Source organism: Rhinoderma darwinii, chromosome 2, assembly GCF_050947455.1.
Source record: "Rhinoderma darwinii isolate aRhiDar2 chromosome 2, aRhiDar2.hap1, whole genome shotgun sequence".
Taxonomy (NCBI): Eukaryota; Metazoa; Chordata; class Amphibia; order Anura; family Rhinodermatidae; genus Rhinoderma; species Rhinoderma darwinii.
This window is the reverse complement of record NC_134688.1, coordinates 23,185,192-23,210,880: the sequence shown is the minus strand read 5'-3', so window position 1 is coordinate 23,210,880 and position 25,689 is coordinate 23,185,192. Positions and strand designations below refer to the sequence as shown.

Here is a 25,689-nt window from a genome sequence, read left to right as displayed (position 1 = left end):
TGAAAAAAAACAGACAGCACACGGACGCCATCTGAGTGCTGTCCGTTTTTTATGGATCCATTGCTGAGCGATAAAACCATAAAGTGCTTGAAGTGGAGAAAAGCGGCGTTTTTGTTTTTTTACCCCCTCATATGAACTACACAGCTTTTTACCATTAAAATCCTTGTTGGCTAACCATGGAGTTCTCCTTCGAGAGGAGAGTCCTGTACAAGCTCTCCCCATCCAGTAGCAATGGGGCTGGGACCAACCAGACCTGAACCCAATCACTCCAGGGGCCCCATATGAGCCGCATGGTCTGCCGCTATGGTTTGTCCGCCCCCTAGTGTCCATCAGCCCTCAGTGAAATGTATCAGTCTGACTGTTTCCCTAGACTGGAACAATTGTAGCAAAAACTCCCAGCCTAAATGTTTCTATTCACTGACAACAAGCAGCCCTCTTGACGATAAATGAAACGCGCAGCATGTCAGAAACTTGCCAAACTTTTTCAAATACCAATATTAGTTTTTACTTGTAACCAGGGGCGTAGCTAAAGGCTCATGGGCCCGGGTGCAAGAATTCAGCTTGGGCCCCCCTACCACTCCCCAACACCACCATCATCATTATCATCAGACCCCTGTGCGTGCCTATGCCCAGACGCTTTGCCCAACAGCCCCCATAGTATAATGCCCCCACAGAGTATAATGCTCCCATAGCTGCCCCCACACAGTATAATGCCCCCCCATAACAGCCCCCATACAGTATAATTCCCCCATATCAGCCCCCATTCAGTATAATTCCCCCATATCAGCCCCCATTCAGTATAATGCCCCCATCTTATCAGCCCCCATGCCATATCTGCCCCCATGCAGTATAATGCCCCCCACACAATATCAGCACCCCCCCCCCATACAGTATAATGCCCCCATATGTGCATAATAAAAGAAATAGCATAATTACTTACCTATGCCCGTTCCCACGCCGGGTGCAGGATCCTTCGCCTCCTCCGGTCTGTGCTATGAGTGACTCGGAGCAGACAGGCGCGAAGATGTCGCTACATCCCGCCTGCCTGCGTCGAGCTGCTCAGGGCACAGTGAATGCTGGATCAAGGAGATGTCAGCTCCTTGCTCCAGGATTGAATGGAATCGGGACCTCGGTGAGTGACTCGCGACCCCCCGGAGGTCTTCACACGAATCCCCAGGGGGACGCGACCCACAGTGTAGGGATGTCACGATACCAAAATTTGGACTTTGATACCGATACTTCGTTTACAGTAATAAAAAAAAAAAGTTCTTTCGTTTTCTAATGTGAGGCACGAGGTGTGATGCTGAATTTTGAATGTGCCTCACGTTAATAGTAATTAATCCCGTCATGTTTCTCAGTCATAATGGGTTAATGTGTGAGGTACATGATGGGGTTAATTACTATTAATGTGAGGCACATGGAGGTTAAATTCTTCACACCTTGTGCCTCACAATAAGTGATAGAAAGCAGTTTATTTTATTTTTTTACAGCGCACACATCACAAATAATGCAAAAAAAAATCGTTGTGCAGGTTATTACGGCCGCGCCAATACCCAATATGTGTATATTTTATGTATTGAGAACTATTTTAATGTTTATAGTAAAAAAGGTGAATGTGTGTTTTTTTTATTTAACATTACTTTGTTTTTACTTTATTTTTAAACTTCAATGTATTGGCATATATCAGATATATGTCAGTACATTAACCTGTGGACAGATAGCACACAGGCAGTTGTTAGGACATACCTCAGTATGCCCTAACAGGAAATATGGTAAGACAGCCCTGGGGTCCTTCAATAGACCCCAGGGCTGTCTGCCCATATATGGTATGGCCCTCGATCGCGTCACAGGAATTCCCTGTGACACGATCCAGGGGCATCCCCCCTTCTCACTTTCCCCTGAATGCTGCAGTCGGCTTTGATCGCAGCATTCAGGAGAATAGCGGCGGAGATGAGAGGTTTCTCTGATCTCCGCCGTTATAGAGCGGGGCTGCGACTGTGTAATACAGTCATTGCCCCGCTCCTGACAACAAGTGCACGCGCGGTCAGCCTGAGGTGATGCGGCCGGCGCTGCACTAATGAGCGGCGGTTCAGGCATTGAGGACAGAACATGGGGGTGTTTTGCAGTGCACCCGCCATGTTCTGTCTTCAGTGCCGCAGATCATTAGTGCAGCGCTGGCCGCATCACATCATGCTGACGGCGCGCACATGTCAGGACTCAGGAGCGGGGCAATGGCTGTATTACACAGCCGCAGCCCCGCTCTCATAGTCATGTGTACTATACTGTATTGTGTTGTATTGTGAAGTTTGCGGTGGAGAGAGGAGGGGGGGCTGTGATTTAACGGCCCCCCCCCTCCTCTCCACCGCAAACAGCACAATACATTACAAGGCATCACAACACATTACATCACAATACATTACAACACAACACAGACTGCAGCTCACCTGGAGTCCTCGGCACCGACTCTTCCACTCCACTGTCCGGAAGACGTGTCACGTGACAACACGGTCACATGGTACACTAAGTGTACCATGTGACCGTAACCAGGAAGTGCCGGCTTTACGGCACAGAAGATTTTTTTTGGAAGCATACAGTATGGCAACGGGGGCCCGTGGGCCCCCCCAGGCTTAGGGGCCCGGTCGCAAGTGCGACCGCTGCGACCCCTATAGCTACGCCACTGCTTGTAACGGGAAAACCCTTTTGAATTATTAAAGGAGAAAAAGGAAAGATGCAGTAATGAGTATTTACCACCAGATGGCACACTGGTACAGCTCCCTCCGTTTTGGCATGGCTTCCGCGCGCAGGCATCAGGGTAGAGCACGCAGCCAAGCTTTAATTCAGTCAAGCCGACCACTTCTGCAAAGCTGCTTCTCTTGTTTTGAAGTGGCAGTTCATTGTTATTCAAGATGACTGAATCCAGGCATCCCTGGAAGCCTCCCAGGACCTGCGTACTCCTCTTGTCAGTCAGGCTTCGGACATTTTCCACTTGCACCTGAGCTCCAAAATAAATAGAGCTATCAGTGCTGAGGGTCTGGTAGTAAAGTGGCGCTTTGCGACGCTCCACGTAGCTATCATCCAGCGACAAGCTTGTGAAATTCCGGTTCAGCTCCAAAAAGACGGAGTGCCAGTTCCCATCATTAACCGTCCGGCCAGAAATTCCCAGGATTCCTGGGCCGCTGCCACAGTCCAATTGGAACCACAGTTTACCATCGACAATCTGCAGAAGAGAAACAAAGACGAGAAAGAATCATCGTGTGAAATACGGAAACAGTCAGCGCTGTGAGGTGGTTAAGACATGGCGGCCATGGCACCGGCCGCACAGTGGAAGGATGGGATTTTGTATGTGAAATTCTGAAGAAATCGTTGTGTTTTCTGAATACTGACGCAGCCACTACCAGCCGCAAAGACAAGGCGCACGGATATGCGCCATATTTATATACTGTAAAGTTAATTTTTCCTTTTTGTTTTTTTGTGCCTGACTGATTTCTGTTTGTAGGTGTCGACGTAATGGAGCAGATAGGAGATAGATAGATAGATAGATAGATAGATAGATAGATAGATAGATAGATAGATAGATAGATAGATAGATAGATAGATAGATAGATAGATAGATATGAGATAGATAGATAGATAGATAGATAGATAGATAGATAGATAGATAGATAGATAGATAGATAGATAGATATGGGATAGATAGATAGATAGATAGATATGAGATAGATAGATAGATAGATAGATAGATAGATAGATAGATAGATAGATAGATAGATAGATAGATAGATAGATAGATATGAGATAGATAGATAGATAGATAGATAGATAGATAGATAGATAGATAGATAGATAGATAGATAGATAGATAGATATGGGATAGATAGATAGATAGATAGATGATAGATAGATAGATAGATAGATAGATAGATAGATAGATAGATAGATAGATAGATAGATAGATAGATATGGGATAGATAGATAGATAGATAGATAGATAGATAGATATGGGATAGATAGATAGATAGATAGATAGATAGATAGATAGATAGATAGATAGATAGATAGATAGATAGATAGATAGATATGAGATAGATAGATAGATAGATAGATAGATATGAGATAGATAGATATGAGATAGATAGATAGAGAGATAGACAGACAGACAGACAGACAGACAGACAGACAGATAGATAGATAGATAGATAGATATGGGATAGATAGATAGATAGATAGATAGATAGATAGATAGATAGATAGATAGATAGATAGATAGATAGATACAGGATCGGCCTTAGGGGTGTGCGACCTTTGCCTTTGCACAGGGCACGTCACTCCAGCATGTGGAATGGGGCGCTGCGCTGGCTCCCTCCCCCTTACTGTTTCAGAAGCGCCCGGGCCCGGCGACTCAGCAGCTGCCTTTCCGCCCGGGCTCTTCTTCACTCAGTGGGGTCTCTACCTCTGTAGCAGCCATAGCGGCTGCTAGCAGCGACACCAGGCATGAAGGCGCCTGTGTCGCCCGTCGGGACAGGCCCCCCATGGCTGGGGGCACTGCTAGCAGCCGCTGCGGCTGCTACAGTGGTAGCGACGCCACATTCAATAGTATCTGCGCCCTTAGGACAGAGGTACTATTGAATACTATAGCAGAGCAGGAAGGTATCTCCCTGCTCTGCTATCTACTAGCGCCACTGTATCTCCCTGAAGGAGCGGAACCCCCCTGTGGCCGGGGATTCCGTTCCTGGACGGTGCGTTTGATGTCTCTGTCCATATATGGACAATGACGTCAGTGGCGGAATCCCCAGTCACAGCGTCGGCAAGGCTGTGGACGGGGATTCCACTTCAGGAGTTGCCTCTGGTATCACCGTCCATGTATGGACAGAGACATCAAGCGGTCCGGCCACAGGGGGGTTCCGCTCCTTCAGGGAGCTACAGTGGCGCTATCTACAGGAAGGAGGGGTGCTATCTACAAGGGTCTGTGTGCCACTACCTACAAAGGGGCTATGTGGCACAACCTACAAGGGAGCTGTGTGGAATTACCTACAAGGGGCTATGTGGCACCATCTACAGGGGGCTGTGTGGCACAACCTACAAGGGGCTATGTGGCACAACCTACAAGGGAGCTGTGTGGAATTACCTACAAGGGGCTATGTGGCACCATCTACAGGGGGCTGTGTGGAATTACCTACAAGGGGCTATGTGGCACCATCTACAGGGGGCTGTGTGGAATTACCTACAAGGGGCTATGTGGCACCATCTACAGGGGGCTGTGTGGCACTATTTACAGGGGGAATCTGTGAGTGGGGGACTGATGGTCATTTTACTGTGAGTGGTGGGCCGATTGTCTTCAAGTGGTTTCCACCTCTGAGCTCCAATTGAAATTAATAGGAGGCAGAAATACCTGTGGCGCTCATTTGGAGCTTTTTTGTTTGCGACTTTTGCATTCGCTTCAACGGCTAAAAAAAAAAACGCAACAATAAAAACCTCACACAACGCTGTCAGTTCCTGAAGGAATTTTGAGTCCGATTTTTTGTTGCCTTACAAATAACGCTGTGTGAACATACCCTAAGAGTGTAGTGCTTGTTTTTAGCCATTTTCTGTTTTTCTCGAAACTATTTTTGGTAGGGGTGCCCTGAGGACAAAAATTTTTATTCCAGTGGTGCTTCGAGTCCGAAAGGTTGGAAAACTCTGTACTAGGCTTCAGGATCACACCGGCCTACGCAAGGATCTCGTCATGGAGCAGCTCAGTTCGTCGTGGGTACGGGGCCTAGGTGAGTACATTTTTTGGGGGGGCACCGTTGTTTGGGGGCACTGTCTACAGGGGGCGGTGGGGGCTTATAGCACTGTCTATATAGAAGTGGTGGGGGATTATGGCACAATCTACAGGGGGCACTATCTACAAGGGGGGGAAGTGTGTGGCAGACAGGGGAGGGGGCAATATACTGTGTGTGGCACAATACAGTGTGGGCATACTTAGAGGACAAAATACTGTGTTCTGGAAGGGGTTTTAATATATTATTAATTATTACCATTATACTGAATGGGGGGCACTAAAGGGGAAGTATACTGTGTGGGGGCACTATATAGGGTATTAACCTCTGGGGGGGCATTATACTTTTTTATGGGGCATTTTTTATGATGGGGTGGGGTACAGAAAGATAATTTTGCACGGTGCGCCATCTATCCTTAGGCTGGAGATAGATAGATAGATAGATAGATAGATAGATAGATAGATAGATAGATAGATAGATAGATAGATAGATAGATAGATAGAAATGAGATAGATAGATAGATAGATAGATAGATAGATAGATAGATAGATAGATAGATAGATAGATAGATAGATAGATATGAGATAGATAGATAGATAGATGGATGGATGGATGGATGGATGGATGGATGGATGGATGGATGGATGGATGGATGGATGGATGGATGGATAGATAGATAGATAGATAGATAGATAGATAGATAGATAGATAGATAGATAGATAGATAGATACTATATTTACATGTAGCAGTCTCTGTAGGATTTGCAGGATGTATTTCTAATCTATTGTATTATCGCCAGCTCAGCAGATAAATCCCCTTTGGTAGATCTGTGCACTGATCACTCCGCCCGGCTCTGCTTCGTTCATCATCTTTTCCTAGCAACCTTTTAACACTATCCTCTCCAGGTTGCTCAGCATAGAGAGAATATTCCACAGACCACACGGGGGCGCTGCGTGCTCACACCTCATCTATAAAGACCAGTGCAGGGGATAGGGGTGGAGCAGGCGCCTGTAGTAACCAATCACAATCCACTTCTTATTTTTCCAGTGCAGGTTGAGCCCTGTTCACATCTACGTCTGACCCCACGCCGGCACAGAAAGACCCCGATATAAGTCAATGGTGCCATCGGGAAGACACAACACAAATGTGAATATAGCCTCAGAAATAAAAGCCGCATTCTGATTGGTGGTTCTAGGTGACTGCTCCACATTAGTACATGAGGCCTATTATTTTTCACTGTGGCATAAAAAAGCGTGAAAAACTGCCTGAAAAGAGTGCGCGCTGATATAAATCCAGCCGGATCACTTTATACCACCGCTCATCGCTCCTCTGTATATTTTTTCATGTTTCCAGCAGCAGGAGCCGTCATCGCTCACACAAAGTGACAGGAGTTTAGAGGGGATCAGATGTCAGCGCAGTTAATTCTCCACATGTGAGAAGCGGCCGCTCAGGAAGCGTCTAAGATATTCCTGCCGCCCGGCCTACCACAATATACTACTAGTGTGAACACTGACAGGGATCAGCTGCCACCGGTGACGAGGCGTGAAGAATTGTATTAGGGAAATCTAATCAAAAATGTGCAATTTTCTTCGCAAAATTGGGTTAGCTTAAAGCTCCGGAAGCAAAATCTGTAAAACGGCCCCCAAATATCAGGTAGCATAAGGGCCCGGTCCTCCCTGCAGCCCCCTACTAATGACCACAGGTCAGGCATGCATGGTTACTATCCACTGAAATGAATGGATACTTCTGTATAAGGGGTTGTACGAGATTAAAAAAACAGCGCCACTCTTGTCTATAGGTTGTGCCTGGTATTGCAGCTTAATCACATTCACTTAAATGCTGCCCAAAGGTGGCGCTGTTTGTGGAAAAAGAAAACAGTCATGTTTTCTTTTTTTAAATCTCACACAATGCATCCATTTGGGAAAATGTTTTGCCATATCATTTATTACAGAGCAGAGTTCTCCTTTAAGAAGATCCTTGTCCTTGTTGTTCTATATCCTTTTCTTTACATTGCATTACCCAATTTTCTGGTGTATCACCAGGGTCGGTTTTAGTGGATGGCAAACTGGGCAACTTCCCAGGGTCCCCATTTTTTAGTTGCTTCCCATGGATGGGAACCCCAGGAGTAAGCTTAAACCACCAGTATTATTTAGCGATGTATGGTGGTATTATTTGAGTACTACATGGCAGTATTATGTGTAAAGGAGTATTATTTGGATCCTTTATATTATTTTGGGCACTATATGGCAATATTATGTGGGCTTATATGGCACTATTATATTTCAAGTGGGCCACCGATTTGCTTGTTGCCCAGGACCCCCTTTTTCTATAAAACCAGCCATGTGTATCGCTAAAAGAACATGAACTTTACAGGGATATTTCAGTTCTAGCAAATAACTCTGCTTTCACTCAATGAATAGAAACTTTTAATTTTCACTTCCAGGGGATAAAAATCTGTCCTGGTCATGTGATGGTCACACAGATAGAAGAAAGCTCTGATGACGGAACTGTAACAAAACCTACACCTGTGTGACCGTCACGTGACCGGGACAGATTTTGTAAACAAAGTTTACCCTTCAATGACAGCAAGCAGAGATCTCTAAGCTGTGAGGAATTTATATAGAAAGTATATTTAAAAATAATATAACTTCTTGCAAGAAATAAGCGTTATTTGCTAAAACCTTAATACCCCTTAAATCGAAATTGAAAATAAAAGAAAAAAATGTTCTAATCCCCCATTTTATCTATCGACCCCAAGAGACCCTCCCCGTCAGCTTCTGGATATCATCAGTCTATCCCGCAAACTACATTATAAAACACTTCTGGTAGTACATCAGCCGCATAAGGTCCATCTTTAGGGTATGTTCACACGGGCTATTTTCAGCCATTTTTCGGGCTATAAACGCCCCGAAAAACAGCTAAAAATGCGGGGGCTGAACGCCTCTAAACATCTGCCCATTGATGTCAATGGGTAAACCGGCATTCCGTTCCCACGGGGTGTTTTTTACGCGGCCATTTAAAAAAAGTGCCTTTTTTCATTGACTCAATAGAAAAACAGCTCCAAAAACGGCCGTAAAAAAACAGCTCCGTATTTTCAGACGTTTTTTGTTAAGCGTGTGAACATAGCCTTAAAGTTGTCCAGAATTAGAAAAAACATGACTGTTTTTTCTTTTTTTTTTTTTTTTTAAGAACCAGCGCCACACCGCTCTACAGGTTGTCTGGGGTATTGCAGCTCAGCTCCACTAATTTCTATAGCACTGAGCTGCAATACCCGACACAACCCATAAACAGGTGTGGCGCTGTGTTTTAAAAATCTCTAATCCTGAACAACCCCTTTAAGTCCATACACCTAATGCCTACAAGCTGTCAGGGGAATTGTGTGTACTTTATGGCGGGTGTATCCAATTAATATTTTCACAACCAAGTCACCACCGGGAGTCATTTCAAGTTGCGAGATTTGGCCAAAAAAAAAAAGAAAGAAAAAAAAAAACGGGCTGAAGAACTGATGATAAGAATTCTGGGTAATACATCGTCTTGCCAGGAAGATTCCTGACGAGAAGTCTGTAAAATATAACATAAGAGGAGTAACGTCTCAGCCGCAGCCAAGGCTGGAGGTGATTTCGCAACAAATTAGAATTCCGGCCTAGATGTTCTAATCTCATTATACTCCTTAACCTCGTTCATTGCACCAGCAGATGTTGAGAGAAAGGATACAACCCGCAGCCCGCTCCATATGTTCCGCAATGATTTCCCAAGAAAATGTGTCAGGCGGGTCATACATTTTGTTTCAATCATGGTCACAAGTAGATAAGTGAGGAGGGAAAATGACTTTCAGAATGTTTCACTTGCCTTGTCTTATAGGGGTGGTTTTCTAGCAGTGGAGATTTGAACATAATTAAAGGGGCCAGAGATCTGGAAACAGGGAAGGGTCCATTAAAAGGGTCACTAAACCTAAAGTCGGAAACATATGGAAGTACAGCGTTATAAGACGAGCTGATCATGTCACTCAGACCTATGTGTGTATATCTTTAAGGAGGAGCTAAGAACTGGAGGTAAGTGAGGAAAAGTAGCGATCGTGGGGGCAGGCTTTTTCCTTTAAAGGGCCACTAAACCTAAAATGAGAAATTTATAAAACTATAGCGTTATAAGACAAGCTGCAAATATCAAGGGGCAGACATTTTTGCTCTTCCCAGCCTGAAATAGGCTGCAGACACCCAACTATAAATTGTATTCGACAACATAGATAAGGCACTAGGTTTAGTGTCCCTTTAAATTCAGACATTTGCAAAGGGGCCTAAAGTAGTGCGTCCCATACCCTGGACTCGAGGCCTTTTTCTCTTTGTAATAGTACCTGATAGGGAAGAGCGCCTCTCTTAGCTTTGTAAGGGGTAAGGGTTAAAGTGGGGAGGAGCATAATTTGCAGGCCAGGTTTCAGCCCTCTGGTGGGTCCCTTAAAGGAGAAATCCACCTAAAAGTCATCTTCTGACATGTCAAGGTAGGTGCTAAGGAGGTGGGAATCGTCCAACCTTGCCAGGACTCACATCACAATTCTTGTGCTACTCTTAAAGGGGAACTCCACCCAAGATCCATCTTCTAAGAAGCTGCTGAACTTGACCGTAGACAGATAACCAGCGCTGGGCCTGAGCCGGACCAACATTTACCGGGACATCATGAGACTTTGGGTTTGAGGATGGGGGTCTCTGCCAATGTCATTGCTCTGATCCCGATTTGTTTTACTACATGTGCGTTTCCCTTGAGGAGATTGCTACCACCTACCTGGGCTATAGGTGCATTTACTACTTGGACCTTGACACATGGACCTAAGTCAAGACCAATAAAGATAAACCCCCCTCCAAGGACCCCATAAAAGCCGCATGGGCTGCCTCTATGGTACCTACACCCTTTTGTGGAGACTTTTCAACATATAAGCAGACGTTTGAGAAGAAAGCACCTTGTCCCAGTGACTATAGTGACATTCGCCTTCATCCACCTCCTTTCCCTTTAAATGTCCCTGGTTGCCCATCCTTATAGATTTTATCTGGCTCTGGTGTAAGGAAAGTTAAACGCAAGAAAATACAAGCTTTAATTACTTGTAATGACCTGAAAGCCCCACTCCTGCCGTGCAGTTCTGTAGCAAACTAGCAATTTACATACAAAAGCTTTTTAGAAAACCTTCAAAGACGCTGCACTGGGAACGAAGGATACAGCGGTTCTGAAGTCTCCGGAGACAGGCGGCACGAGTCGGCTTTTCCCTTTTTGTGCCATATTATGCATGAGAAGGTATTACACTGATTTGGTTTTGTAGAGTGAATTAAAATGCGCCTTTATGCCATAAAGCAGAAGTCTACTTGGGTCTATAAAGTGTATTCCTCTATATAATATATATATACTAAACCTGCCTGAGACTTAGATAGTCTGAAATCCACCTTCTATATCATCAACCATCCATCCAGCAAGGTTTACACTGCAGCTCTGCTTTTTCAGATTGGCTGCTGTGTATATGCACAAGCCCACCTTAAAGGGAACCTGTCACCAGTATTTCACCTATTAAACTCTACTCACCCCTCGCTGGCCGCTGCTGTCAAAAGTTCACTGCCGTTATCCCTTCTCCTAAACTCCTCATTTTGCGCCTTTTATGGTAATAATCTGGCAGTCTCATTCGTCCCTCTTCTTATGCCCACCCACTGCCGAAAACTGGCCTGCCCTGAATGCCAAAATCTTGTCTGAGAGAGCGCGCATGCGACCGTCATGTATGGTCCTACACCCTTCCCTGTTTCATCCGGACCTCAAATCTAGTTACTGCGCATGCGTCGCTATGGTGTCCCGTTGTGCGCACGCACCAGAACTGGACATTGATGGGCAAGCACAGGATTTCGTGTGTGCTGTGGGGAGGCGAGGAGCTGTCAATCAAAAGTAAGGAGGCGGAGTTAACTCGGAAAGGGTTGAGGATTGAAGATATGACACTTTCCAAACTAAGATATGACTCTTATGGTCACGGGAACACTAAAAAACGGAATACTAAAGGTACAGAGCCGACTTGCATGCTCGGCCAAATGTGGGAATGGGGGTTCTAGAAAATTTCTAGACAACAGCCGGGTCACCCCACAACATATGTATACAGGTACCAAATATAAGTGTATATAACATTGAAAATACTTTACTGCTTTTGCAACGATTTTCAGTTATTTTGTGTCTATTTTTTAAAATTCTGCTGGTTGTCACTGGTAACAGACAGCAGTTTAGCTCCACCCCGCTGTCAGACAGCTAACAACTTAGGTCTAGTCTGACCTCCCACAATGCACTGCTCTCTGGTACCAAGAAACCAACAGAATTCTGAAATTAGTTTTAGAGTTTAATGGAGATGAGATGTAACTTACAATGATTTAGACTATAAAGGGGTAATATTCATCCTACCACATCTCAACCAACTGAACTCTTAAGGGGTACTGCGGAATGGACAACCCCATTTCAGATTATGAGACAAACTCATTGAATGGGGTCTCACTGCTGACAGCCCCCCATGATCAGCTGTTATTAATGAGTTCCCATTTAGAGATAGTACTCGCAATAACCGCTCCCTCTAATATCAACATGTTTTAAAGGGGTTGTCCCAACCGGACTACCTCTTCTTTAAATAAAGATCAGTTGATCGCCACAGGTCTGGCAGCTGAAACTTCCAGTGATCAGCTGTTATCTCTGGCAGTTGGACATTTCTCCTGCAGTGGCCACTGCTGGAGAAATGTGGTATTACATGATGCCCATTCAAATGAATAGTAAACCATATAATTTATGGTCACGCTGAGTCCTCCAGAGCAGGAGCCACTCTTGCAGTGACTCTCCACTCTCAAGCAGCAGCCCTCCCCTCCCCCAAGATGTCCGTATACCCTAATAGGACATATGGACAGGGCATGTCCTAATGGAAATACAGGATGTAGCTACTGTTCTTTTAAATATAAAAGAAAGTTGCCAAACAAAAGTTTCTTAGACTTTCGTGTTTATTAAAGCAATTCAGGCTTAAAAATCAGAAAACATCATATTTCTATATAAAGGGACCCTGAGCCCGTTCTCTCCGTGGAGGGTAGACGTAATAATTAATTAGGACGAGGTGGGAGGAGGGCGGGCGAGAATCATATAATAAACCATGTAATTTCTAAGGCCCCCCCCTGCGACTTTCCCGATCCCGTGTGTGTATAATTACATTGTAATATTGTGATGCTCAATTTACACCTCAGCCAATAGCGGTTTATGAAAGACAGGTATGATTTTGGGTTATAGGCGACACACAGAGTATAACAATGAAGCTGAAACCACAGGAACCAGGACCGCTCAGTACATACACTAAAAAAGGAAACATTCAGTTCAAGCGCTATTCCACCAGTCCCCATAAACGCCAGTAAAAGATACGGCACTGATTGCTATTGATCACTCTTCTTTAGGGACCTATTGCATTATTCATCCTGAGAGATGGGGCACAGATGTAGCAGAGCGGAGTTTGTCATGATTCATTGTTATATAAGTGTATGCTCTGATACAATGCAGATTTTTTTTTGCCATTCAGGGTTTATAGAAAGCTGGGTGACAAGAGACTTCAAGCAAGATTAGGATTCAAGGACTTTTTTTTAAATTTAGACAGAAGGGTATATTAAAGAGGACCTGTCACCGCTCCTGACATGTCTGTTTTAGTAAATAATTGCATTCCCATCAAATAACAATTCTGGAGCAACTAAAAACCCTATGTTGTCCTGTTCCTCTGTCATTCCTCCTAGAAATGTATGAATAAATTAACAAGTGGGTTTTACTAGTTGGGGGTGTGTCCCTACACAGACTAACTCTGTCCAATCAGTGCTGACAGAGTGAGACTGTTTAGTGACACGCCCCTTTAACAAAGGGGATTGATAACACATTAAGATACTAAGCTCCCCCTAGTGGTGGCTGCAAGTAGCCAGAAGTTTATCATTCGACTTCATATATGAAGTTTTTAGCTAATTATAGTGTTTCTTCTTGCTTATGTAATTAGTTAAAAAAAATGCACATGATCAATAGAAGATAATTAACATTGGCAGCAAGACAAATTTTAGAGCTCCGAGCTCCCCAACAATCAATTTGTAAAAAGGACCTGTCACCTCTCCTGACATGTCTGTTTTAGTAAATACCTGTATTCCACTTGAAATAACAATTCTGGAGCATCTTTTCTTATCCCTCTGCATTGTGTTATTCCTCTGTTATTCCTCCTAGAAATTTATGAATAAATTGACAACTGGGTGTTACCATCACCTTGTCAAAGAGGCGTGTCTCTACACAGTCTCACTCTGACAGCCCTGATTGGACAGTGTCAGCCTGTGTAGAGACACCCCCAACTGGTAACACGCAGTTATCCATTAATTTATACATTTCTAGGAGGATTAACAGAGGAATGACACAACGTAGAGTTATAATTAAAGATGCTCCAGAGTTGTTATTTCATGGGTAATACAAGTATCCTCTTTAATTGTATCAGAAGTACTGCGGATAATATAATTGACTTACCTTCAGGATCATGCAGGGGTTCGATCTCGTGTACATGATGATAGCATTGTTCTGCAGAGTCCGCATTCGTAAGCCCAGTCTGAATTCATCTCGTTTGCTGTTCTCCGAGACCCGGTATTTAATGTAACTGTTTCCAGCAAAACTGAGTGAAGTATGTCCTGAAATGATACAAATGTATTGTGTTCATAGTAGACTATACAAAAAAGAGAGCATGGACATGTGCAACGCTAGTTAAAAGAAAGAAAAAAATGTGATAACAAAAGGGTTAAAAAAGAAAAATTTCAAAAAAGGTCAAATGTAATATAATGTGATCATACTTGCCAACAGTTCTGATTTTCGCTGGAGTCTCCCTTGAACTAGGCCAGAAATGGAGTGGGGTATATGGATTATTTTTTTTTAAAAGGAGCATTTTTGGTTTATTTGAGGCATTCCCAGATTTAAAGGGGTCGCCCAGTTTAGAAAACCCATTTTCCTATACCCTATAAGGTAATTCTGAGTGAATTGAGGAGTCTCTTGTATCCTCATCCATATAGTATAAAGATCACTATGTCGCGTGATATAAAAATTAAAAATGAATTGGGATTAAGCTAAAACGGTGCTGAGTCTTTTTCATAACAGGATGTAATCATACATTAAATTTTTCAAGACAAAATTTGTTTTTATGGAGGATGAAAGTCGGTCTAGTTGCAAATCCTGACCACGGAGCACCAGGGCTACATAGAGGAGAAGGGGCACAATACCAAAATGGGGCATTCCTAATGAAGGTTCATGTACTACATCCCCATCAAATCCAGGACAGGACGGTTTAGTACATCCCTGATCCCAACTTCTCCTTCAACCCTTGATTGGTAGAGGAACACCGAGGCCCCCTAACTCGTTCAAGTGCTACAGTTAAAAGGGTGTCCAGTTTAGAAAACCCATTTTCATACAACCTATTAGGGAATTCTGAGTTAATAGAGGGGGGTCCTCTATTCAGGACCCTCATCTCTTGGCCAGAGGGGAGAGTGGTTATAAAGAGCGTCTCTCGCTCTGGAGGACCTGCCCCGTCCTGCATTACAGAAACAACTCATTAATACGCATGGACATTGTGTAATGCTTAATTTCTCCTGTGATGGCGCCGAAGAAAAATTGAACACTTACCGCTGGTTTTCCAATGACGCGATCGAAGAGGGGAGTCCCCACTGATAATGCCGCGATCGCGGACCGTGGTGATCAAAAGGTTGAACAGCAGGGGTCAGAATTTTTTCCAATCCCAGCTGTGTTCAGGAGGCTTCTCTAAGATCAGGATCTGTAAGTTACAGCTCCTGCTTAGAGGATGAGCGCTCACTGGCGCGCTCATCAGCCTCTTCTACAGCGATGCCAAAAGACGTCGCTGTAGACTGGGGACCTGCACCGCCTAACGTCAAAAGACATTGGGTGGTCATGCAGGGGTTAAAAATGAAAGTAGAATTGTATGGCATGCAGTGTTCTTCCAGCATTTTAATGTGGTTAACCTTCCACCCCACCCTAGTTGAGTGGTTTGTCTTCTTCTCTATTTATTTCCTTTGGGTTTTAGAATAAAGAACATCTGAAGCCTTTATCTATAGAAATGAATGTTAAAAGCTTCTGGCGGACTTGATAATATTTAGTGAATTATGGATTTTACCTGAGCATTCTCCGAGTTTGCCTGGTGGGCACTGACAGATAAATGGTCTCCGGCTGACTTCGTACCCCACGCACTGCATATCCTCGGGACACGGCTTGTTCAAACATGGATCTGCAGATCCAGGACAGATTCCACCTGCAACATGCAGAAGAGTCTTAGAAGAAAGAGAACTATCTGCACTATAAAGACGACTGGTCATTCTGAAGTTACGACTTACGATGAATGGTTTTAAATTTCTATGGTGACTGATTGTTGTGTTCACATACGTTTTCTATTATGTTTTGTCGAGTGCCGCTTTCACAGTATATAGCAGAGATACTCAACTATTTTTAGCGAAGTCCATTTACCGGTGAAGATCCGAGCTGAACACCAACAGTAAGGCTAAATTAATACGGGTTGGATTTGCCATAGGCTATTCGGACACGTGGATCTGCCGCAAAAATCTGAACCTAATCTGCCACAACGCCCCTTATAGAGAGTGCCACACAGTTCCCCCTTTAGATAGCGCAAGACATAGCCCTTTGTAGATAGTTGCCACACAGTGCCCCATGTAGACAATGCCGCACAATGCCCCTTTTAGAAAGTGACCTACAGTTCCCCCTGTAGATAGTGCCACACCATCCTGTGTAGATAGTGCCACACTCCCCTGTAGACAGTGCCACACACTCCTGTAGAAAGTGCCAGCCCCTGTAGATAGTGCCACACACACACCCCTGTATAGTTACATACTTCCTTTGTGGATACTGCCACACGCGCCCCCTGTGGACAGTGCCACCCTCCCTGTAAATAGTGCCACCCCACTGTAGATACTGCCACACACCCCTGCAGATAGTGCCACACATTCTCCTGTAGATAGTGCCACACACACCCTGTAGGCAGTGCCACTGCCACACACACACACACACCTGTACACAGTGCTACACACACCCTGTAGATAGTGCCACAGCCTCCTGTAGATAGTGCCACACACCCCTGCAGATAGTGCCACACATCCCCCTGTAGATAGTGCCACACATCCACCTGTAGATAGTGCCACACACACCCTGTAGGCAGTGCCACTGCCACACACACACACACACACACACACACCTGTACACAGTGCTACACACACCCTGTAGATAGTGCCACAGCCTCGTGTAGATAGTGCCACACACCCCTGCAGATAGTGCCACACATCCCCCTGTAGATAGTGCCACACATCCCCCTGTAGATAGTGCCACACACACCCTGTAGGCAGTGCGCCACACACACACACACACCTGTACACAGTGCTACACACACCCTGTAGATAGTGCCACAGCCCCTGTAGATAGTGCCACGCACCCCTGCAGATAGTGCCACACATCCCCCTGTAGATAGTGCCACACATCCCCTGTAGGCAGTGCCACACACACCCCTGTACGCAGTGCCACACATCCCCCTGTAGATAGTGCCAAACATCCCTCTGTAGAAGTTTTTACTTTTCTCGCTACTTTTGGAAAGTGACAATAAAAGGTGGGGTTTAACCAAACTGGGTGGGGTCTCTGCCGAAACCACATATTTTGCAAATGGTTCATAGCAGGCGTAGATATGGATTTCTGTTGCGCGAACTGCCAAAGTGAGCACCTCTTAATACATTTGGTGCAATTTCCTCTGGCGTAAATTGGTTTAAGACTAGGGTTTGAAACACCAGTCTTATTATATTCCCCCATGTATACGGTTATATATTACGGACTTGTAGGCACTGTGCCAGTATGGTGCCTCTGTGAAACACTATATTCTCCCCTTCAGTGGCTGTTAGGACATGCTGGGAGTTGTAGTTTCACTAGAAAACCACAGGTTGGGGCCACTGACCTAGGGATGCCATTTTAGCAGCACATTAGGCCTGGAAATTTTTGCATTACCAGGAATTAATTATTGTGAGGCCCCTCTGAGACGGTATCACACAAGATAGACTTAGATACACCAGTCCGTGAAGTTATATGAGAATTTTAGCAGCTATAATAGTAGCCTATGACCATTTTACATTAAAATCTTGCCCGTATTTCATCCCAGCAAGCGTTGCCTATATTGTTCTTTCACGACAAGTTAATCTTCCGGTATAACAAAGGTAAAATATATAAAGTTAACTGAAGCGTGTAAAAAGAAAAACATACAGTGGATCATTTACTTAAATAAGTGCCATCTGGAAGACCTATTAACTTCCTATGCAATCAATGACGGCATTTGATGGAAGGATCGTGTAGCGGTGACATGGAAATACTCGGCTTACGTGTCCTCGTATTACTCAAATATATATTTTCTTTCAGAAATGCGTAAATTACTGTTTTCAGAAATGACATGGTTCAGTTACTAACCCAGAAGAGGTCTAGAGCGAGTGACAGGCTGAGATTGTATGTTACCGTCGTGTCTGCTACATTACAACTGTAGGATGTGACCATGAAATGGCAGCTTAAAGGGGTTCTCTGGGGTCATCATATTATTGGACTATAATATTTTATGTACTAAAAAAAGTTACACCCAAAATGTCTCATTTGGAGTATTTCTGCAGTATGTAAATAATAATTACAATCTTTATTTGAAAAAAAAAACAAAAAACAAAAAAAATGTATAAATATATATATATTCAAATAAAGGTTATAATATATGTGTATATATATATATATATATATATATATATATATATATATATATATATATACAGTGAAGGAAATAAGTATTTGATCCCTTGCTGATTTTGTAAGTTTGCCCACTGTCAAAGTCATGAACAGTCTAGAATTTTTAGGATAGGTTAATTTTACCAGTGAGAGATAGATTATATATAAAAAAAAACAGAAAATCACATTGTCAAAATTATATATATTTATTTGCATTGTGCACAGAGAAATAAGTATTTGATCCCCTACCAACCATTAAGAGTTCAGCCTCCTCCAGACCAGTTACACGCTCCAAATCAACTTGGTGCCTGCATTAAAGACAGCTCTTACATGGTCACCTGTATAAAAGACTCCTGTCCACAGACTCAATTAATCAGTCTGACTCTAACCTCTACAACATGGGCAAGACCAAAGAGCTTTCTAAGGATGTCAGGGACAAGATCATAGACCTGCACAAGGCTGGAATGGGCTACAAAACCATAAGTAAGACGCTGGGTGAGACGGAGACAACTGTTGGTGCAATAGTAAGAAAATGGAAGACATACAAAATGCCTGTCAATCGACATCGATCTGGGGCTCCATGCAAAATCTCACCTCGTGGGGTATCCTTGATCCTGAGAGCTCAGCCGAAAACTACACGGGGGGAACTTGTTAATGATCTCAAGGCAGCTGGGACCACAGTCACCAAGAAAACCATTGGTAACACATTACGCCGTATTGGATTAAAATCCTGCAGTGCCCGCAAGGTCCCCCTGCTCAAGAAGGCACATGTACAGGCCCGTCTGAAGTTCGCAAATGAACATCTGGATGATTCTGAGAGTGATTGGGAGAAGGTGCTGTGGTCAGATGAGACTAAAATTGAGCTCTTTGGCATTAACTCAACTCGCCGTGTTTGGAGGAAGAGAAATGCTGCCTATGACCCAAAGAACACCGTCCCCACTGTCAAGCATGGATGTGGAAACATTATGTTTTGGGGGTGTTTCTCTGCTAAGGGCACAGGACTACTTCACCGCATCAATGGGAGAATGGATGGAGCCATGTACCGTCAAATCCTGAGTGACAACCTCCTTCCCTCCACCAGGACATTAAAAATGGCTCGTGGCTGGGTCTTCCAGCACGACAATGACCCGAAACATACAGCCAAGGCAACAAAGAAGTGGCTCAAAAAGTAGCACATTAAGGTCATGGAGTGGCCTAGCCAGTCTCCAGACCTTAATCCCATCGAAAACTTATGGAGGGAGCTGAAGATCCGAGTTGCCAAGCGACAGCCTCGAAATCTTAATGATTTACAGTTGATCTGCAAAGAGAAGTGGGCCAAAATTCCATCTAACATGTGTGCAAACCTCATCATCAACTACAAAAAACATCTGACTGCTGTGCTTGCCAACAAGGGTTTTGCCACCAAGTATTAAGTCTTGTTTGCCAAAGGGATCAAATACTTATTTCTCTGTGCACAATGCAAATAAATATATATAATTTTGACAATGTGATTTTCTGTTTTTTTTTAATATAATCTATCTCTCACTGGTAAAATTAACCTAGCCTAAAAATTCTAGATTGTTCATGTCTTTGACAGTGGGCAAACTTACAAAATCAGCAAGGGATCAAATACTTATTTCCTTCACTGTATATATATATAAAGAAACATAGAACACAGATGAAAGCAAAAAGTGGATTTATTCACCTCAATAAAGCAACGTTTCGGTTCAACAGGAACCTTTCTCAAGATGGCTTGAGAAAGGTTCCTGTTGAACCGAAACGTTGCTTTATTGACGTGAATAAATCCACTTTTTGCTTTCATCTACTCTGAAGTCCTGGTGCCGTTGCTGTGTTCTATGTTTCTTTCTATCTCTTTGGGGAATTGATTCACCCCCAGGTAACGAGCACATGGCCTGATTTTCTGGAAACCATTGGAGTGCTGTGTTCATCTACTATTGGACTGTATATATATATATAAATAAAAGGGCTATATACCAACAAACATCCTCTAGCAAGTAGAGGCACAGTATGACGCTCCATCAGTGGAGTGCAGAAGGGAAGTTAAATGGGGTCCTATGGTTTTAACTTTTATTCGGGTCCTGTGGCTGTAACTGTAATGGGGTCCTAAGGCTGACAGTATTTGGGGTATTGTGGCTGTCATTGTTATGGGCATTTTGTGTCTGCCACTATTCTGGGCTTCCTGTTGCTGACACTGTTATGAGGGCCGGTTGACTGAAAATGTCATGGTGTTATGGGGGGTTCAATGACTGTTATGGGGGGTTCCATGACTGACATTATCATGTAGTGCTGTGGCTGGCACTGTTACGAGGGTCCTGTGACCGGCAATGTTATGGAGTCCCATGGCTGGCCCTGTTACGTGGGCCCTATGGCAGTCATGCTATGTTGGTCCAGTCACTGGAACTGTTATGGGGTATCTGTGGTTGGCACTGTTAAGGGGGTCCTATGGGGCGCCTGTGGCTGGCACTCTTTCAGAGTCCTGTAGATGCCGCGGTCATAGTGGTATATATATATATATATTCACTGGCTGTAGTTGCTCTCTAACACCCGTTGCATATTCTGTATTGCCTATTTTTCCACGTGTCACTGAATTACCTCGTACTCCGAAAAGATATTCGGCAAATGTCAACATATGTTTATTCATATAGCAGTTCATTCGCTCCAGCGTCGCATCTGAAAACTATTAATGCTGGAGAATTTTACATTTCAAAACACATCGAGACGCAACTAAAACAAACTAATTGAGATGTTTTTAAACATGAACATGTCGGATTCTGAATTTCAACAATATCTCCCCTCTGTGCCTATATTCAGCCAGAGAGGATCACAAGAGCTGGCCATCGGATCTTCTCTGATGCTACCGATCTGCTATATCCATTAAAGGGACAATCTCCTCTCTATTCGCTGTATTGTTCCATCAATTGTTCTCTGTTATCAGGTATTTTCAGCTCGGCAGAGGTCGACCGGAATCTTCTTTTGTCGTATTGCATGAGTTCAGAAAACCAAGCTTTACTAGCCATCTGACCTACAATTCTCCCCTTTGCCATGGGCACCTCAACCTCCTGGCCCGAATGCAATATCTGTAACAGGGCTCCCATCTACCGTGTAACATTTTTTATATTGCTGTCTTTTTATGTGAAAGAAGGCCTTGGGCTCCCTCAGGCACCAGGGCCCATTTACAACTGCTACCTCTGCCCCCCAGGGGCCTAGCTATACTGGGTGCCGAGTTAGCAGCCATACCCAGGGCCAGGTGACCAAGGGGTCCAAAGGCCCTCCTGCCACATAGGAACACACACCGGTGTTATAAATGGCCCATGGTAGGTAGGGGCCCTGATACAGATCTATTGACCATTATATTAACCACTTCCATACTTCCCAACAGTTCAACCCTACATCATGTGACTTTTAGGTCCACCCCTGCTTAGCCCAGGGACACCCCAAACTGCAAAGAAACACCTCAATGGCCTGGATTACAGTTCCTCGAAAAATGTAAGGTATGACCACAGCCCCTATCTCTGCACATTTGCAATTGAGGATTCTAAAAAAGATAAACCCTACAATCTATAATAGTAAATATTGTGTTAGTAATAGCGACCAATCAGATTTCAGCTGTCGTGTTTCGAAAACAGCTTTAAGAATTAAAGCAGTGACCTGATTGGCTGCTATGTGTAACCCCTTCCACTTCTCCTTTGCCCCATTTATTTTATAAACCTCCCCCGCTGTAGTCCTATAACTGTGTTCAATATTTCTAAGACATTCAGCTCTGGAAGGTACTTTCGTATTCACATTTGTCACAATGCTGCGTGATAAACACCGGAGTCAAGGGACCGGACCTGTGGTACCCCGCGCCAGATGTATCCTAAAACTTTAATGCATGAAAGATGTCAGCGTGTGTCCTTTCCCACTTGGGCGATATGACCAGTCTCGCCAGCAGAATACGGAACTACTGAATGTTATATCCTATACTAATATGCCTGAGGGCTACATTTTCTTAATTAATTCTTATGTATTAAATGGTATTTATGCCTTATTGAGGGGCTACATGTGTCATGTGGCCACAGTATATGACAATGCCCATGAGGTCATTTATCACAGCAAAAATAACAAGGTAGGGGCACGTACATAAGAAAAAAAAAATCATAATATAATATCTATCCTAAAATTTTCACATACCCTTGAACATTCCTGCTCTCTTAGATTATAAAGTATTTTATTTGTAAAAGCAGCTGTCTGTGCTCTTCTGTAACCAAAGACAAAAAGTTGCAACCCTTGTCAGCCATTTTGAAGAATATGGAGGACTATATTTAGTCACCCGGTCACCCATATAGATACAAGTATACACAAACATTTCCTGCTCTCTCCTCCCTCTCTCGATGTTTGCCAATCTTGTGTATGTTATCACATAGTCACACCCCTGTGCCTATTATCACAGGATGGCATGTGGCACGTTTCACAATGCGGTACAAGCCTACACTTATTTGTATCCATAAGGTGTAAGAGGTTTAGCATTCTTGCTGTTGAAAATTTGTATCCCTTTATGGATATTTCCTCCTTGCCTACATGTAGTACATCCAGGAAAAGGGGTCTCGTAAAAATCTAAATTGGCCCCCTACCCTCTATTTTAGAGCTATTGTTACCCCTCCCCATTCTCCGCAAGGAAGAAAGGCAGATTGACCCTCAGGGCAGTTCCCTCTTCTCATTCCTGCTTGTGGAGCGGAGGAGCCTTTACCCCGCCCCTGAGGAAGACGATTGGGGACAACCTAAGCAGGGGCTTCTTTACTGCAGCAGAGGTTGCTTTTATAGTATATAGACACTTGAACCTAAGTGTGGCCGTGCACACTGAATATAATTTGGCCGACTTTTTTATGCGCTGTGATTTTAGCGCTTTGCAGTTTCGTAATCATCGCTAAAATGAACCTAGATGTCTACATACTGTTACATGCCTTGGCGATTTTGCATTGTATAAAATGCGATAGGTTAGTATTAGGAGCGACAAATTGATGTAACGCAATCGCAAGTGTGATAATAACAGGCCGTAAAATCGCAGCGGTGCGCGGCCTCGGTCGGCCCTAGAATAAAATCCCAGCTGTTTGGTATATTCAGCATCTCCACTTCTTGTCTGTAGTTATAATAAATGGTGTGCAGTGAGGATCACACGTTCCCATACACAGAACAGAGCTCAGCCGTATCGCAGCGCCTGGAATAGAGCGAGTTCAGCCACATTCCTGTATACTCAGCACATGGCGACATATGGCATTGATCAACCCAATATGTTCTAGATTACGGTTAATTTAGATGTTCATGTGTCTTCACTAAACCTGATTATAAGATGCAAGGCGGCGGGATTAAAGAACACTGCAGAGCAGCCATATTTTACGAGGGCGACCCCCGCACTAACATTTACTATTGCTGGCTTTTTGTTACACTTTCACATCTGCTTTTAAATGACCCCAAAAATACATGTAGGCAGCAGGTGCCGTCTGTGCGCCTTCACTGTATCTACACGCTACATTAATTTTTGTCGATTTTAACCCTTGCTTTACACGTTACCTTATTGCTATGTTCACACAGGGCGGATACGCTGCGTAAAAGTACGCAGCGAATCCACCCCGGGCGCCGCAGGGAATTCCGGAGGAAAAACGCACCAAATTGCGGTGCAGATTTTCGGCCAGAATGTCCAACGAGGAAAACTGCACATAAAAAAAAAAAAAAAAGGTTTCATACTTACGTAGCTATGGCGACGCGTCCCTCTGCCGTTCTGCAGCCCGGCCTCCTGTGGTGACGTTTCATCCCATGTGATCGCTGCCGCCTGTGATTGACTGCAGCGGTCACATGGGATGAATCGTCATTTCAGGCGGCCGGTTTGGACGAAGAAGCACAGAATTGTGGGGAATTATACGATTTATTTTTTTCTGAGCTGCGTTTTTTGGAGCGGAATCGCAGCTTTGTCGTCGCAAATATCGCAAAATCTGCTAATTGTTGCGGGTTTCACCTTCCCATTGAATTCATTGGAGAAAATCAGCAACAAAAAAGCAGCGATTACACAAATACAATTGACTTGCTGCGGATTAAAAAACGGCACCGCAGGTCAATTTCTGAGCATTATTTCCGTTTATTATTTACGCAGCGCGTGGATGAGATTTGTTCATGTCTCATCCACTCTGCTGCTGCTGTATAAAACGGCGGATCTTCCGCAACAAAACCCGTTGTGGAAAATCCGCAGTATTTACGCTACATGTGACCTCTTGAACGATTTCGCACAGAAGTAATTCAGGCGCATTTTAGCATCTCTCCTATGGATATGACATTTTTTTTTAGATTTAAATCATCTTAAAACAATTGGGATTATTTCTGAAGCTAAATGTGCCAGACTTCGGGTTCAATTTGCACCAAAAAAACGGTGTACATGTCTTGCACCATATATATTATGTGTTTTAGACACTTTTTGTGCCTCACTAAATAGTTTTTAAGAAAAGGGGTGTGACTTAGCAAAAAGGGCGTGGCTTAAATGCCCCACAAATTACAAGAAAAAGTGTCTTACACGTCTTGCAAGATGCGTCAAATTCGTCACGCAGCGCGCACCACCGTGAACAATTTGGCGCATCTTCTGTTCTAGTTTTATGCTGTCAAAGATTAAAGGGGTTTTCCCCCTAATCAATATTTGTCCCCTATCCGCAGGAGAGATGATAAATATCTGATTGGTGGGGGGGGGGTGTAACTGCTGGGACCCCCACTATCCTGAGAACGGACTTACCTGGCCGTCCCTGTGCAACCCATATGAATGGAGAGCTACTGCGGAGGCTTGGTCACCGCTTCATTCACTTTCTATGGGGCAGCCGGAAATAGTTCTTGGCATACCCTATTAGTTATTAGTAGACTACTCGAATCTATGGAGAGGGACATGGTAAAAAATGTAAATTGCGTGGAATAATTTTTTTTTAACAATCAGATCCTATTGGATGCCTATGGAGTGGTATATGTTGCCGCCTTCCCTTGGATCCTCCCAATTTATACCTCAAACGGTATGTGAACAAAGTCTTACATTTTTATTTTATATTTACAAAAAAAAAAAAAGCAAAAAGGAAATGAACAGGAAATGTTTCATCTCTGGATAAAACCATTGGG

At 43.9% G+C, this 25,689-nt stretch overlaps 1 protein-coding gene across 6 annotated transcripts in view; it reads right to left on the bottom strand.

Moving 5' to 3' along the window:
* FAT3 (FAT atypical cadherin 3) overlaps positions 1 to 25,689 on the bottom strand; it is a 542,685-nt gene that overhangs the window by 12,145 nt on the left and 504,851 nt on the right. For all 6 annotated transcript variants that reach the window (XM_075851466.1, XM_075851461.1, XM_075851464.1 and 3 more), the window contains 3 exons: positions 15,932 to 16,066; positions 14,287 to 14,444; positions 2,749 to 3,217 (listed from right to left, as the gene is read on the bottom strand). In XM_075851466.1, coding sequence (XP_075707581.1) covers positions 2,749 to 3,217; positions 14,287 to 14,444; positions 15,932 to 16,066 — 762 coding nt within the window. The remainder of the gene's footprint in view (positions 1 to 2,748; positions 3,218 to 14,286; positions 14,445 to 15,931; positions 16,067 to 25,689) is intronic.